Source organism: Seriola lalandi, unplaced genomic scaffold, assembly GCF_002814215.2.
Source record: "Seriola lalandi dorsalis isolate HSWRI2012SDOR001 ecotype SW California unplaced genomic scaffold, Sedor1 jcf7180002054332, whole genome shotgun sequence".
NCBI classification, from domain to species: Eukaryota; Metazoa; Chordata; class Actinopteri; order Carangiformes; family Carangidae; genus Seriola; species Seriola lalandi.
Genome location: NW_019524885.1, coordinates 1,598,679 through 1,616,121, shown reverse-complemented (window position 1 = coordinate 1,616,121; position 17,443 = coordinate 1,598,679). Strand labels below are relative to the sequence as shown.

General features: G+C 39.1%; 2 protein-coding genes across 2 annotated transcripts in view; both read right to left on the bottom strand.

Annotated features, from left to right (window-relative positions):
- Positions 1–6,225: 6,225 nt before the first annotated feature.
- On the bottom strand, positions 6,226–17,309 carry dusp4 (dual specificity phosphatase 4). The gene is made up of 4 exons (XM_023407253.2): positions 16,684–17,309; positions 15,059–15,186; positions 12,296–12,515; positions 6,226–9,506 (listed from the first exon to the last, which is right to left on the bottom strand). The coding sequence occupies exons 1-4, from the start codon at positions 17,051–17,053 to the stop codon at positions 9,118–9,120; spliced, it is 1,107 nt and encodes a 368-aa protein (XP_023263021.1). The 5' UTR covers positions 17,054–17,309; the 3' UTR covers positions 6,226–9,117.
- Positions 17,136–17,443, bottom strand: part of LOC111655749 (uncharacterized) — a 41,784-nt gene continuing 41,476 nt past the window's right edge. The window contains exon 11 of the mRNA XM_087174252.1: positions 17,136–17,435. Within this exon, the coding sequence (XP_087030378.1) occupies positions 17,400–17,435 (36 nt within the window). The 3' untranslated portion in view covers positions 17,136–17,399. The remainder of the gene's footprint in view (positions 17,436–17,443) is intronic.

Below are 17,443 nucleotides of genomic sequence, written 5' to 3'. Positions count from 1 at the left end.
CATAAGAACATCATAGTATAGTACGGCATAAAAAGTGTTTAAAACGTCATAGTAAAGTAAGGCTTAAAATTTCACAAAACTTCATAGTATAGTAAGTCATAAAAAGTCATAAAAAACGACATAGTATATAAGGCATAAAAAGTCACTAAAACTACAAATTATAGTAAGACATAAAAACAACATAGTATAGTAGGGCATAAAAAGTTACAATTACATGGTATAGTAAGGCATAAAAAATCATAAAAACGATATAGTATAGTAAGGCATAAAAAGTAATAAAAATGACATAGTATAGTAAGGCATTAAAAGTCACTAAAAGTACAAAGTATAGTAAGATATAAAAATTCATAAAAACGTCACAGTCATGAACAGTCATAAAAACGACATAGTATAGAAAGGCATAAAAAGTGTTTAAAACGTCATAGTAAAGTAAGGCATAAAAATGTAAAAAACTGTCATAGTACAGTAAGGCATAAAAGCGTCATATTATAGTAAGGCTTAAAATTTCACAAAACGTCATAGTATAGTGAGTCATAAAATGTCATGAAAACGACATATTATAGGAAGGCATAAAAAGTCACTTAAACTACAAAGTATAGTAAGATATAAAAATTCATAAAAGCATCATCGTCATGAAAAGTCATAAAAACGACATAGTATAGTAAGTCATAAAAACGACATAGTATAGTAAGTCATAAAAACGAAATATTATAGTAAGGCATAAAAAGTCACTTAAACTACAAAGTATAGTAAGATATAAAAATTCATAAAAACATCATAGTCATGAAAAGTCATAAAAACGACATAGTATAGTAAGTCATAAAAACGACATAGTATAGTAAGACATAACAACATCACAGTATAGTAAGTCATAAAAAGTCATAAAAACGACATAGTATAGTAAGGCATAAAAAGTGTTTAAAACGTCATAGTAAAGTAAGGCATAAAAAACAGCATAGTATACTTGGGCATAAAAAGTCATAAAATCGATATAGTATAGTAAGGCATAAAATGTGATAAAAACATCATCGTATAGTAAGACCCAAAAAGTCTTACAATAATAAGGCATAAAAAGTCATAAAAACGTCAAAGTATAGTATGGTATAAAAAGTCATAAAAAGTCAAACACAAATAGGTCAAAAAAATAACGACATTATAGTAAGGCATAAAAGCAACATAGTATAGTAAGGCATAAAAAGTCAGAAAAAAAGTCATAGTATAGTAAGGCATTAAAGTCACAAAGACGACATAGTATAGTAAGATATAAAAAGCCATAAAAATGTTTTAGTGAAGCATAAAAACGTCACATTATAGTATGGTATAAAAAGTCATAAAAACGTCATAGTATAGTAAGGCATAAAAAGTCATAAAAACTATAAAGTTTAGTAAGGAATTAAAAAGTCATAAAAACGTCATAGTATAGTAAGACATAAAAACAACATAGTATATTAACTCATAAAAAGTGATAAAAATGTCATGGCATAGTAAGACATACAATGTCATAGTATAGTATAGGTTTGTTATGTTTTATTAGTGTAATGTAAAATAACGTGCAACCCAAAAATAGTATAGTAAGGCATAAAATCGACATAGTACAGTAAAGTTTTAATATGTCACAGTATAGTAAGGCATTAAAATGTCATAAAACGTAAAGTATATCAAGGCATAAAAATGTCATACAATAGTAAGGCATAAAAAGTCATAAAAACGCCATAGTATAGTAAGGCATAAAAAGCCATAAAAATGTCAGAGTATATTAAAGCTTAAGATGTCACAAAAATATCATGGTACAGTAAGGCATAAAAACGTCATAGTGTAGTAAGACATGAAAACGTCATAGTATAGTAAGGCATAAAAAGTCATAAAAACTACATAGTATAGTAAGGCATAAAAATGTCACCAAATGTCATAGCATGATAAGGCATAAATATTTCATAAAACGTAACAGTATATTAAGCCATAAAAACGTCATAGTATAGTAAGGAACAAAAATGTCAAAAAACGTCATAGTATAGTAAGGCATGAAAATGTCATGGTATAGTAACTCATAAAAAGTGATAAAAACGGCATTGTATATTAAAGGCATAAAAAGTCATTCAATAGTAAGGCATAAAAAGTCACAGTATAGTAAGGCATAAAAACATCATATTATAGGCTTGCTTACAGCAAACAGCTCCACAACACTCTCTCACCAGCAGCAACATGAGTTTATCAAGAGTGAACAAGTTTACTAGCCACAGCAGAGTTAGCATTGAGTAGCTAACGCCGTAAGAAGAACATAGGAGCAACCAGCGACCTCCTCAGCAACACAGAAGCCACACAGCCAACAGGACTTTACTCAAGGAAGCAACACAAACTCTCTGGACTTTACAAGCAACACACTGGAAAGGACGTAACCTAACCTAGAAAAGCACAGCTAAGCTAAGCACACGATTGTTTAACCTCTGGTTTTGGTTAGGTACACTGTTGATACTAGTATGTTCACACACATACTTGTAGCACATCCCAGTACTAAGACTTGCATGCAGCTAACCCTCTCTTTTAACCTGGCACCCTTTAGACTTTATGAATTGCCCTAAACAAAGAAACTCACTCTTTCCCTACCCCACATGGTATGTGTTCCCTGTGGCAATTTTGGAGTCCACTATCTTGTGAAGTTACTTTTTGTTTAACGCCATCTTGTTTGTAGTCTTTCTTGTGTAGGCAATGTGGTCACAGCGACCACACATCTTGTCTTTATCACACATACACATACACAGACACACACACACACACACACACACACACACACACACACACACACACACACACACACACACACACCTGTATGTACTCACTAGATTAGATATTGTCTGTTTTTACCTCTGTTATCTTGTAAATAAATGTCTGAGTATACCTGCTGGTGTGTTTCTGTTGCACAAGGGTACATCTTGTCAACTTCTACTCAGGAGTCCTACTCTAAATCCTTTACCTTTGATATTGACTAATTATTGACCTGATAATTAACTTAATAACTACAACCAAAATTAATTTATTAATTACTTTAATTAATATTAATATTTTGTTCATTTCCTAATAGCCAATAATTGATTACTTACCAATACCCAATGTATTGGATAACCAATTTAGTGAGGACGGGAAGATGTTTTAAGTTGGGGGTGCTATACATGTCAAAACTTATTTTGTAAAAATTCATATTCAGTGTCTCTCCATACAAATACAACTTAGGCCTACAACAATGCTACCACAACACAGACCAAAACCACAACGTCTATAAAACACAGAAACTCAGTAATGCAAATGCTATTGCACAATAATGGCTCACAATAATGCCATAGCTTTGCAATACACAAGAAAAGCCAATTGCATAGGGCACACAAGAACATATCCAAATAGGCATATTAGTGTGATGTTTAAAGTTATTGACAGCCAAATGTTTAACTGTTCGGCTGCAGCTTACAAAACTGCATCATCAAAATGTATGCCTCAATTGTAACAGGGCCAAAAGCTTATTTCAAGACCATATCCAAATATCCACATTTCAGCAAATGTATATCAGTGTGACGTTAAAATGTATTGACAACGGACTATTAAACTGCTCGGCGGCAGCTTGTAATAAACCAAACATCTTACCTTGAGCTGCAGACGACGTGCTCCAGTAGTTACAATAATCCGAAGGTGGCATTGCGCTCGGGCTTTGGGTATGGACGGGGCATGGATGTCCAATGACTTCAAAATGTCAATGTGTACATGCAGAGAGGTTAGTCAGTCTCTTCCTGGTCACGGTGTTGCGTAGCCATGTTTTCAGGCGACTCAAGGTGGAGAAGGTCTGCTCTGATGAGGCCAGAGATGGGCAGGCACCGACGAGTATTTCATCACGTGTAGTGTCACCCCTTATGGCAATTCCCTTGCTTCCCAGGAATATGATGGATCTGAACAGTAGTTCCAAAACGTGTCGTGCGGTTCCCTGCTGTTTGGCAGCAGCAATGGGCAAGAGGGCGTTGATCGGTACATTACATAAAGCAACAAGTCTTTGTATTGTGTCGGTTTGCAACTTAGATCTCTCGTGCTCTTTGAATTTTTCAATTGCTTACCATAAAATTGTCTTCATCAATCAGATTTTTCCCCCACTGCTTTCATACAAGCAAAACACAAAACTAGAGCTGGGCGATATGGCCTAAAAATAAAGTTTTGTTTTTACACCACACCCGATTTACGCACAGTTCAAAATCAATTATTCATTGTCATTTAGACATTTACTGATGGCGTTGTGTAGTTTGTGTCCAAAACACTGGAGGCTGGTCCACTCATTCAGTCCCAGAGCTTTGATCAGCCAGTGCCGCTGGCTGTAGTCGTGCAGACGTTCCACGAGCCATGTGCATTCCGCTAACACTACCTGCTTTTTAGCAGGTGTTTTAGGGCTGCCGCTGTCTTGTGCAACTGGCAGTGCCTTACACTTCTCCCACTCAACTGTGTCCCTCTGTTTGAGATGCTGGAATAAATTAGCCGTGGTGCTGCTTTAAGTTGCCACAGACTATTGGCAAACTTTACAACGGACAGTGGTTTGCTCGAGAACCGACGCATAAAAAACAAAGGATCTTCTCACTTTTAATAGCACATGCTGCTATGTTGATATTTCACTTGTCTGAGAACTCTCGCGTTACTATAAACTACGGAAGCTCAGGGAAGCGGTGGTGGTTCCCTACCATAATTAACCCATGTTAAAGTGAAATTTGATTTTCATTTTTAAACATCATCCTAAACCATAAATTCTAATTTATCGATATAATCAATTTATCGCCCCGCTCTACACACAACCTGATCTCTCTCCGCCACATAATGAAGCCATTTCTATTTAGGAAACCAAGTTGTAATATGCGGCTGAAAGTTTCTTTACCAGAACGTGTAGCTGGGAAATTGAAGTTCAATGGCTGGGAAGGCTCTTCAACTACTACCAAGTCATTCCTAGCCCGACACCTGGTAGCAGCAGGCCCCTCATTGGTGGCGGTGTTAGGGTTGATACTCCGGTCGGTGCTGTGGCAGGCGGTCTCCGTCTCAGACACAAAAGTAAAACCAAACGAAAGCGATGGAGTGCTGGTCGAGCTGCTGTCCTGGGCAGGCTGGACTTTAGTTGGACTCTTTTTAGCTGGTGGTTTGCCAAAAAAAAAAAGTAAAATGCGTTTATGCGCCATTATGATATAACACTTCAATTAGCTGTCAATGCTACAGCTGCAGGACGCAAATTCAGGAATTCTACCATAGAGTTGACATGACCCGCCCCACTCTGCCTCTGATTGGCTAGTAATCATTGCCTTTGTTGGTTGGATTGGTTGAGGAGTGAGAAGGCAGGCAGGCAAATAATCAAAGAAGTATTTTGGATAACAAATGAGTTCTGGGGACAAGGAAGTACGAGGGCAAGTACCGTGAATCACTGAGGCTGTGGTGACCTAACTTGGAATCACACCCATACCTGTGCCATGTTTTTTTTTTCATGTCAGCTGAAATAGGCTGAATGAGGACAAGTACATGTACTCACCACTGGATGGTGCTGCAGGCTTAAACTTTCTTTAAGCTTTCTGTGGCAAGAAAGCACGTTTGTTAACACACAAATGAAGAATGCTGTTCACAGCTTCCTTATTTTATCACAATTTAAAGGACTTCTGTCAGAGAACCTGTTGTTGTTTATCATTTAAATCACAATTGGCGAGCTACCTGCATATGGCTGTAGAGATATCAGCAGGGAAACCCATTAGCAGTTGCAGTACTTGTAAACTTGGATTTTATTGCTGTTGTTTTTTCTATTTCCAAACCTACTAAATGAACTCCTGGAATGTTGAAATCAAAGCTATAGCTCTGTAACTGTGGGGAGACTTTCAAACACCTGACTTTTTTTTACCTATATATACTATTTTTATTACCCATTATTTTACCTCTTACATATAATTTTTATTGAACCTTTTCATCTAAAATCTGTTTCTTAATCTTTGCCATGCAAAGGCAGTCATTATGGCAGTGATATTGTATTGTAATTCAGTTCAGTTTTTTCCCTTTTGGATCCCAAATTCGCTAAACCTGCATTATCTACTGCACTTTTACCTGTGTGCATGATTTTTTTTAAATTCCTACATTCCCCAGGATGCCATTTATGATGTCAAGTTGTTATGTTGGTGAGATGATTCATATAAAAAAGATCTATTCAGTTAATACAAAGAACATGTATACAACTTCATTAAGAACATTGTTTATTCAACAGTGGATCTTCAGTAATAAATAAATGCACAGATCATTCATTCCACAATAAAATTGAGGGAAAGTTTTTTTTTTTTTATATATATAAATGTCCAAGTGGAGGATTGATATTGCCATGATGGGTAAACAGCATTGACCAGACAGAGAGACAATCTAGACAGATGGACTAACACAGAGAGGCAGACGGGCTGACTGACAGACAGACATGTACAGACCACACAGATGTGTACAAAGTATTGCGTTTTTCACTCTCTTCTCTCTCTCTCTCTCTCTCTCTCTCTATCTCTACATGGACAAAATGTCTTTATGTAAAGTCTAATCAGTCTAACATCACCATGATGTGCAAATCAATCATAAATTATAAATACAGTATTGCATCACTTCAAAGTGCTACAGAGATAGGTGCCGACAATCTTCAAAAACAGAAAAAGGTTTGTTTTCTTTGAAACCGTGTGTTTGTATGTGTGTGTGTGTGTGTGTGTGTGTGTGTGTGTGTGTGTGTGTGTGTGTGTGTGTGTGTGTGTGTGTATTTGCCTGCTGTGTGTTTTGTGCATGTACATCAGGACTTGGGTATAAAAGCAACTATGGGACTTTGTGCCTTTGGATGTCTAGCACAGAGTGTAGAGCTTAGCCTGGTCAAAATCAGAAGCAATAAAATCATTGTCTTTAATTGTGATATTATGGAGACTTGATGTGATGTTAGAATGTGACGTCCTGAAAAGTCACTGCAACTCTTGATTTTTGTGAATGGATTGTAAGTAGAGTATTGCATGACGTCAAAGTGCTACAGAGAGAACTGTGTACAATCTTCAAAAACAGAGAAATGTTACAGTTGTTGTGTTGTACAGACACACACTGAATGAGATAAATGTTTGGGACAACTTCTTGTTATTGGATTATAGCCTCAAAGGTCAAAGCTTAAAATCTTTCTCTAACTGGTGTCATGAGGAAGAACAATGAGGGTCGCTAATGTTTGGTAAGAAGAGACCCACAACTTGATGGATGGTCTTTAAAAATCTATGGTGGATCTGTGAAAACATCAAAAGATATAATATCTAAGAGAGAAAGTATTGCAATCCAATTTGCTCAAAAATGTCAGGATATCCATTTTAAATGATTAGGAACCCGAAATGGTCGTAGGATTATTTCTGTAATGTGTTTAAAATAACCTGAGTTCTTCACAAATGTCTATTTTTTTAAATCTAATTCTCATTATTTCACTCATTATTTTAACATGTACAGTGTATACTGCGTGTGTGTGTGTGTGTGTGTGTGTGTGTGTGTGTTTGTGTAAACATGAAGAAAGAAGCTGCACTTCTGTACTGCTATGCTGAAATGCTGAGATTCTTTGACTAACATTCAGCAGCCTGCTTTCTAGCAGCTAAAAAAAAAAAAAGCTGTCCCTGGCAAATCCAAGGATGCCTAAATCCACAGAATACCTTTATGTACAAGGCACAAACATCTTAAGGGACCATTCACTGGTGGTGCACATTTTAGCCCATTACCTAAAAAAATTTACCATTTTTCAAAGCATCCCATCCAATAGCCAGTGTTTTTTCAGTTCATTTGAGCACGCTAAGAAAATAAACTTGCTGAAAAGAACTGAAACCAGTGTCTTTAAAGTTGCGTATGTTTTGGAAGATGGTCAACAGTAAAGAATACATGACTTATAATGACTTAAAAGATACAAAGCTTCCAGCATGGTCCTTTAAGTAGCTCTCATCCAGGGCCAATATGCTCTAAAGTTTGCATCTGATCTAAAAGACAATGAAAATGTCCCAGACACAACACATTTTCTTATGTCTTTTTCCTTCAGCTGTTTCATCCAATACAACGTTTTTGTGATGTAGCAAAGGGAGTTTCCTATCAGGGGTGTATCAGGGGGCTGCAGTGGGGTTTCCCAGTCCATTTACAAGGGCCCTGGCCTTTATTTGGCATCTTATTTTATTTATTTAGCCTCTTCAGTGAAGAGATGAGGAGCAGAGGAGAGTGGGCGGACAGGGTGAAGATGAGAGGTAGAGATGAGAAGACGAGGAGGAGGAGGAAAGGAGGGAGGAATATAAAAGGATGAAAAGGAGATGAGAGGGGAGGAAGGTGTTGGGGGGGCAGAGAGAGGAAGAGGACGTATGAAAGACAGGAAGCTCCGGTCGGATTGCCGGCAGAGCACCTGTCACTGAAGAGGCTCCTGCTTTCTATCACCGTCTCCTCCCCTCTTTTTTCCATCCATCTCTTTTGTCTGGCAACAGGAGGGACACCCAAAGGGGAAAGAGCGAGTGCTTAAAATTCCTCCTTCCTTCCTGTGTCCATCTCCTCTCCTAAAGACCTGTCGTCTCCATAGCAACGAACCCTGTCTTCATACTGAGCTTATTCAGTTGGTAGTCATGAATGTGTGTGTGTGTGTGTGTGTGTGTGTGTGTGTGAGGCAGAGAGAAAGAGAAAAAGAGTGTTTGCTGCTGCTCATGCCTCTCTGTGTCTGTGTTTGTGTGTCAGTGTACCTCTGTGCGTTTTTTTTTTTTTTTTTTTTTTTTTGTCAAGGAAGAGGGTGTATCTTCAGTAAACATCAGTCCAACACTCCCTCCAAACGTGTTTACTGAAACAAGTTCTGAAAGCCAGTTAATTTTTGGTCAGTTTGAATAAATCTCATGTTAAAATGGACGGAGCGTTGGCTGGTTTCTGAACTTTAAAAAGTTTTTTCTTTTTTCAGTCTTTGAGTTTTTAATCAGGCACCATGACGCTTCTCAACTCTCCACCCTGGAAGCATATACATACTGCGGCGGTCAGTAAGACTGACAGCTCTTCCAGCCAATACCAGCCCAGTCTGTGCTCAAATAGTTTGTCAGGGGAAGGCTGTGAGTGATTGGCTGTCCATCAGCAGCCGGGTGAGGTTGTGATTGGGCTGTGGTGCAGGTAGGCGGAGTTGACCACAGAGACAGGGAAGTTGAAAATGAACGGAGAGGTGGGTGTGGCCGTCGTCGAGGCGGTCGCTACTGAAGACTTGGGTCCCAGTAGCGGGCTTGCCGTGGCAGCTGCCTCAGCGGCACAAGAGGTGGCGAGGAGCTGTGATTCGAACTGCAGCAACTGGCCCATGAAGCTGAAGTTGGGAGAGATGATGCTGCGGCGCCGGCGCACAAACTCAAAGGCTTCATCCAGACGTACACGCTTTCTCTTCATCAGGTAGGCCAGGCAGATGGTGGCGGAGCGGGAGATGCCTGCTTGACAGTGGACCAGCACTCGCCCACTCGAGTCCCGTACTGAATCTGAGAAGAGAGGGGGCGGGTCAGAGGTCAGAGGTTTCCATGGACAATGTAAATGTAATGACAATGTAAAAATCTCTGTTCTTTATTTCCTCTCTGACTTAAATGAAATATCTCAAAATCTGTTAAATGGTACCACATTTTTAATACATTCATGGTCCCCAGAGTATGAACCCTAATGACTGTTGTTCCCCGGAGTTTTCCTCTAGCACCACCTTGAGGTTGACATTTGTGGTTTCGAGTCAAATATCTCATCTCAAACTGTGGGATGGTTCAGACTTTCATGTCCCCCTCAGGATGAATTGTAATAAAACTCTGCCTAGATGTAAACCCTTACAGAGGGGCTAGCATGCAGGCTCAGTCTTGTTTTTCAATTGTTGTTGTAATGGTGCTTTCATGGTGGTTTGCCACAAGCTCACATTTCCATCATGGACAATGAAAGTGAACTGATCTGAATGTGTATTTTATCTCTGAGCAATATGGCTCCAAGCAAGTTTGTAGCAGTTCATTCAGTTAATTTTTTCCAGTTGAAGAAGACGCCATTCGAACTCTGACGGCAACAGACTGTTCAGAGAGCACAGAGAGTTTTTCACAAAAAGATTAAAAGAAAAAAAAAGTTTATCACTATGACTCTTAATAATTATGGTAAAAGAAAAAAATATCATCCTAAATGTGCATTTTTAACAGCCACCAAGTACTTTAAACACAACAGAAATACAACGACGCTTTGCCTCACTTCCTTTCCTCAACACTTTCATGCCTTCCTTCCCCTTTCTGTGTAGTCAAATTGAGAACGAGCTTCAACGTGAGAAAGCAGCAAATCACATTTAACTGAACCATGCAAGAGCAAAAAAAAAAATTTGAGTCATCATCCCTTCTTTCACACTTCCTTCCCTGTCCTATTTATGTCTGCCTCTTTCAGTATGTTTAGAAGCACGCCATTACTTCATTACTGTGAACAACCATTTGTAGGTAATAGTCTGATTAAAGAATTTACAGTAACTCAATTTTCTGAATTGCATCTTCCGTTTGCATGATTAGTTGGGACAGTACTGGTAATGTCCTCCAGCCTGTGTGGCGGCCTGCAGGAAATTAGAAGCACACAATATAAAGAAGATAATGGAGGGACTTAATTTATTGTTTTTTCATGTTGAAGAATTTAATCTAATTTTCCACCACTGCTGGCTTTTCCGATGTTTGAATATAAAATTACTGCTTTGATTCCAGATCACTTCATTACCTCGCTGGCACATGAGCAAAATTAAGATCGAAGACTGTTTGCTGCCATTTCTCTAAGCACAGATGCTTGATTGCTACCTCCCCTATCTTCACTCTTTGTGTCTTTCTCTGCTTCTCGGATGTCTGCATTTTTTTTTCTTTCTTAATTTCTCTCTTTCTCACACACAAACACACACACACACACACACGCACAGATTTCAGGTAACTCCACCACAGCGTCTGTTCACCCGGTAACAGTGGATGAGTCAGACCCTGGTCCCACAGCAGCTAACTATGACGCATACCAGTACCTACTCACACACATCAGAGTGCACACTCACAAACACACACTCACAGCACAGAACCACACACACACCCACACCCACACACACACACACACAATGTCTACACACAGCATGGATATGCAAAGCAAAAGCAAAGCTCACACTTGCCTATATTATATACACAAACACATATCTGAACTCATGCTGCAGAGAAATGATAGAGTGTAATATTTTATCATTTTAAATGCAATAATTCCCCCCCGGCCGTCTGTCCGGTTCCTCCCACACACACACACACACACACACACACACACACACACACACACACACACACAGTGTATTACGTCATTTAGCTCTGTAACAGATTCATCTGATTAGATTTTGGTAGTTTTGTTCTTTTTTAGGTCTGCTGAGATGTGAGTGATAAAGGGCTGCTTGGAAATAATGATTTGCGACACTTTTCATTGAATAAATGTCTGATTTGTCATCATTGGCCTGAAAGCTTGTCCACTGCAGCTCTCTGAATAATTCTCAGACTCCAGACGAGAAGTGAAGCGCTTTTACATTTCCGGTCGGGTTGAGATTAACAGAAGAAGAGGACTGTTTAGTTAACATGAGCAGTAATGAGCCACTATGACTAAAACCCAAACTACCTCAACAGAAAATCCAAAGGAAGACAGGACTTCACAGTCCCACCCACACTGTTTAACTGACAAGTGATTAGTCAAAGTAAACATGTCTAGGCCTGCCATTAGTGGATTAGTCAATCGAAAGAAAATTAATCTGCAACCATTGTGTCAATTTTCAAGAACAACTAACAAACATTTAATGGTTTCAGCCTCTAAAATGATTTTTTTTAACGATTTTGCTGCTTTTCCTGTTCTTGCATTATATTAACTTAAATATCGTACACATGTGATATCATTACCTTCTGCTCTAAAAAATTGTGATGTGCATTTTTCAAAATTTTCTGCTGTTGTATAGACAATCAATTAATTGAGAAAATAATCTGCAGATTAATTGTTAATGAAAATAATTGTAAATTGTAGACCTTCATATGTTTTTCTATTAATATTAAAAAGATATTTCACGTCTACAAGCAGACACTGCAACAGCTTGTTCCAAAATAAAAATGAAAAAAATCAACAAACCTAAAAGTGATGTGACCTAAAAACAAAACCCAAAAAGCACAAAATATGCTATCGCCTGAAGTAAACTTCTATGTGTGGTTTCCCACCATGGGATAACCACAAATAAACACACACACATCACACATGCTTACTCACTGACCTATGAACTCAATAGCTTCCAGGAACCAGCAGCTGATGTCCTCTTTATGGTTGTCCTCCACAGGGATACATTTGTACTGGTACGCCCCCTCGAAGTGGTTAGGACAGTCGGCCGACACGTTCAGCAAGGCGGAGATTCCTATGCCGTCCAAAACCTCCTTCTTTGAGGCGTGGAGGGCGCTGCCAAGGTAGAGGAACGGGAGGATCTCGACTGGACCGCCCTGGATCAAAGGACAGAAGGGAGGGCAAGGGTTAATCAATTATTTCTTTGGCTGAGGGAGTATGTTCATAATTAATTCAGTCAGTCCTGAAGTAAGTCTTCATTCATTGGGTGATTCCATAAAGAAACATCTCCTGACCCAATCAGCTCGGAGAGCCATGTTAATGAGAATTTACTCAAATGAAAAACAGCTTCGGGGATAAGACAAAGAATTCACTGTGTCAGTGAGCAGCGGAGGCCAGATGACTTCAGTATAAGCATGACCTTAAATATTTTGTTAATCACATTAGCCACACTTATCATCAGACAGGGGCAGCTTATTATCTGTGTAATTAATGCAGAGTCATTTGATATGGGCCATTTAGTTTGTTAGTTTCTGTCTCAAGCCAAGTTATTTCCACCTACGGAAACACAACTCACTGTATGAGCCGAGCATCTGACAAACTGAACTGTATGAACATCTTTCAACAATAGACTTCATATGGAAATATCAGCATGTCTTTTCACGTATCAGTACACGAATGTACGACAGCCTTTTCTTGGCGATTTGTATTCACTGCATTCTCTCATTCTTCTATTGGGAAACATTGTCATTTTTCTGTGATGAATCTTTATCAGTCGAAAAAAATTGTTCTTCTGACGAAAACATGCTCCATAGCAAGATTTCCTCAGAAAGTCAGTTCTACTGGCATGGCACTGACTGACCGAGTACATGAAGGATTGTTACACACACATCCTGGAACAGTGTCTCAAGGAACATAAAAAAGGTCAAAATGTGTTTGTCCTTTCTAGTTTTGTTGAGTGTTGGTTAAAAATATGAATTGTTGATCGTAACATTTAAATTTCTAACCCCATGCCTAACCACCATCGACACTGCCATCATCTTTCACAATGCAACACATAAACCCTTCATGGTTTAAAAAAAACAAAAAACAACACATTTTCATGATTAATACAAATATTATGGCTTCGGATTGTTCCACTAGTATCTGTGTAAGTTGTGTCTTGACTTTAACTACATGCATTACATATTACACATTTATTATTATTATTTATTATAATATTCTAGTCTTCACTACATAAAGAGCAACTAAATCCCTGTGTTTATTAATGCAATTTTGGGCCAGTTTATGTTTATTTTGAACCATATCTGTCAGAGTCAATGATTTGTTTTCCCTTTCACTATATCTGAGAGGTCAGGCTGTTGGCGGTCTATACCGGTAGTGAGACTTATTGACGAGGGCTGTGTCTGTTTATGTCACTGCCGCTGACGACCTCAGTACTGACACAGCGTCAGGAAATGATCGATACTGCTAAGAGATGTAATGTGAGGAGGGGGGTGGAGGGTGATGGGGAAAAATACAAGCGAGATACTCAACTAGCTTTTACCCAGTCCATCATATCAATACTGCAACAGGAAGCTACAGTACTCTTTGCATTAAAACTCCCACCCGACAGTGAGGCAGAGACTGTCAAGCCTTTTCCTTAGAAAAACATACAGAGGCTGAATTGTCTGCGTCCGTCTCTTCATGCGTTCCGGGGGAATTAAACCCAAACCACATGTGACTTTGAGCACTGCACAAAAACTGCAGGCTCGAGCAGCAGATCGACCAACAAAACGAGGCCACCGGGGTCACAGGAAGTGACGGAGAGGTGACTCAGAGGTGAAGACAAAAAACGAATTTAAACAAGAAGTGGATTTCAGCAAATGTTCCTATCAGTTTATGTTGATTTCTCTAGCATGGCCTACAGACAGAAGAAACAAGTCTGTAACTACACATTCTCTGGTTTAAATTCCCACACTGGGTGGGATAATGTGGTTGAATGTGAACAACAGTAGAGTTCGGTTGAACAAGGCAAATATCCTCCAGTGTTTGCACTCAGTAGCTCTAAATGTGAGTGTGTGAAAGTGGAGGCAACTTTTACAGGTTAATAAGTCAAAACAGCCTTTTAATTGATTATTTAGCTAATGGGACATTAATAAATATTTAAATACTAAATATGGGTTATCAATTTTAATCATTTATTTAACAAAAATAAAATTTCTTGATTTTTTTTTCTGTTACATATTTTTACATCTTATACACTGAATGCTGTTAGTCCAAGTGAGCAAAGTCAAGACATTGGCTTTTGGTCTGGTGACATGTGATAGGCATTTGTGATTATTTTATGAATGAAAACACTCATTATTTTCAGTTTTAATAATTGGCTGCACATGTTCAGAAGCTGCTTTACACGTGACCTACACTAGTTTGACACCGGAGGATGTTAATTATGCTTTTAAAAGCTCTCTTTTCAACCTGAAATAATATAATCTAATGATAATAAACTTTTATTTGTATAGCACTTTTCTTAATGTTGCAAAGTACTTTACAAAAGAAATAAAACCAGACAAGGCAAATTAAATGTAAATGAGAACCTGTCACAGAAGAAGTAAAAACAATTTTTTTTTTTTTTAAAAGTAAAAACAATAAAATAAAGAAAAGGTGGATAAAGTTTGAGTTCAGGTTGGTCTGCCCTCACTCATCTTGTGTTGTGCTTTACCTGATCGTGGTGTGGTGTCCCACAAGACGAGCAGGCAGAGTCGATGCTTGACTGGCTGGTGAGGGTTGGTAAGGATTTGGTCTTTAAACAAAACTCTGGGTATTCTGAGAAAAACCTGTCATATCCACCTGTAAAAAAAAAAGAGACACCAATTTCAAATGGATTAGATCATATGCAGTGTTTTGCTGTAGGAAATGACTGTAGTATACCAAAAATAATGATGCAGTACATTTGAAGCAATGTCGGAGTAAACCATATGAGATTAAATTCACTACTGGACACCACAGACAGAAACGTCATGTTTGGGCTCTATATGCATAAAACACACTACGTAGGCATACTTAAGGAAAAAGGAAGCATGGTGGCCCACATTAACATTCCCACACAATCTGCACCAGGATTTTCTCCTCTGCATACAGTGAATCGGTAAAGTCTGTTAGACTGACCCCTGACCTACTCTGTTCTGTGTCTACTGTTGTGGATTTGGAAACAATTTCATCATCCCTTTACTTTTTTTATTTTTTATAAATGTGCATGCTGACCACTGCTCTCTGCACCTCGGGGATCAAATCAGATTAACTGGGAAATGTCATCTTTATAATCTACATACATACACTCCTGAGCTTCAAGGCGCCTGCGTCATTAGGATGCACAAAAAAGAATGCGCCACAGCTTGCAGCAGCTTTGGCTTTCAGATTTTTCCTGCAGTCTAAATATAGTCTGGTGGGCAAATCGGGTGTTGATTTTTAGACTTTTCTGCTTCCCATCAGTGATTTACACAAGGCGGACTCTTTTCTGAAATGATCATTAGTGTCTTGTAAGTCCCTCTGATTAGAAGTGGCTTCTACACATCAGCATTACCTCATTCACTCAGCTCACAGCCATTGGTCTGACTGTGTGTGAATGTGTGTAGCTGTGAGTGACTGAGTGAGTGTATGTATTGTAAGAAAAAATAAAAAGTAAAAATGTGCATAGAGCAGGCGTTTGCTTTCAATCTCAGGTTTATAAGATAATGAGCAGTTACAAAACAATATTCAGTATCTTTATTGAGGCAATAAAATAAGATTATGTAGGTTGAAAAATAAAATGAGCAGTGACCCACATTTGGGGGTAGGTAGCATATCCTTAGAAACTAGGCTATTAATGTAATTTGAAGCTATTATTATTATTATTACCTTTAAAACCTCTATTAAATTATAATCTTTCACATAAGTGTACAGTTATTATTATTTTATCGTTGTGAATATTTTTTTAAGGCTCATTCAAGAAGAAACATTTTTAGCATTTGGTCATAAGAGCATTAGAGACTAAATAAAGGGTTTATTGTAGCCTGGTGCTTCCCATTCTTAAGGCTGAATAATACTCAAATAAATTATTTGTCTTACCATCAGTAGCCTCACGGCGTAATAGGGAACACTAATGTACTTGTTATTTGTATTATTTACTTTCCAATATTAGTATTATAATCCAAGAATAAACCACAGTTCATCAGTAAAATTACAATTCAGTTCTTCAGTGGAGCTACTGAGGCTGCATCTGAATTTAACCACCATACTGGTGCTACTGGTATTTTACCAGTATTACATGCTGTAGTTGAGCCAAATGTAATAATGAAGCACATTTACCTTTCAGCAGGTATATGTTTGTGCCGGAGGAGTCCCTGGTCAGCGCGTTGAGCACCAGGGTTACCGTGCTGTCCTCCTTCACCGTGTCCGAGTCCGGGGTCCTCTCGTCATACAGCACCACGGCGGAGTACATCCCGGAGCGGAAGCGGCCCCGGACCTCCTCGTCCCCGGCCAGTACCTGGTCCAGGCTCAGCACGGAGCCCTTAGCTCTGCGGCGCACGATGGTGTTGCAGCGGGCGTTGACAGCGCCGCGGATGTGCCCCGCGCTGAAGGCGAGGAAGGAGCGGCAGTCCAGCAGCAGGCACTTGGCGCTGTCGTCCTTTAGGAGCCGCTTCAGCACCGTGCAGTCCATCTCGCACAGTTCCTCCATCGCAAGTCGTTTCAGGCTGCTGTGTCTAAGATTGACTGTCGCCGATCTCCTCTCTCTCTCGCTCTCTCTCTCTCTGTCTCTCTTTCTGTGTCCCCCCCACCGCCCTCCAAACCTGGAGAAGGTGCTTGGATCCTGCGGTGGATTCCCTTTGCGCCTCTCCTCTATGCGCACATGATCTCGTGCATTGTAACCGCACTACTCTTTACGCACAGTCCGGTCACCTCTTTCTTTCACTCTCCTTCTCTCTGAGTGTTTCTCTTCAGGATTGTTTCTCTTTTTTCCTTTTTTTTTTTATGAATGGGTGCATCACGTCACAGCGGAGGTGACGTCAACCGATAGTAGCCAATCACAAAGCGTCCAGATTCCCGTCCCATTTCCTCCTCTGTCGTT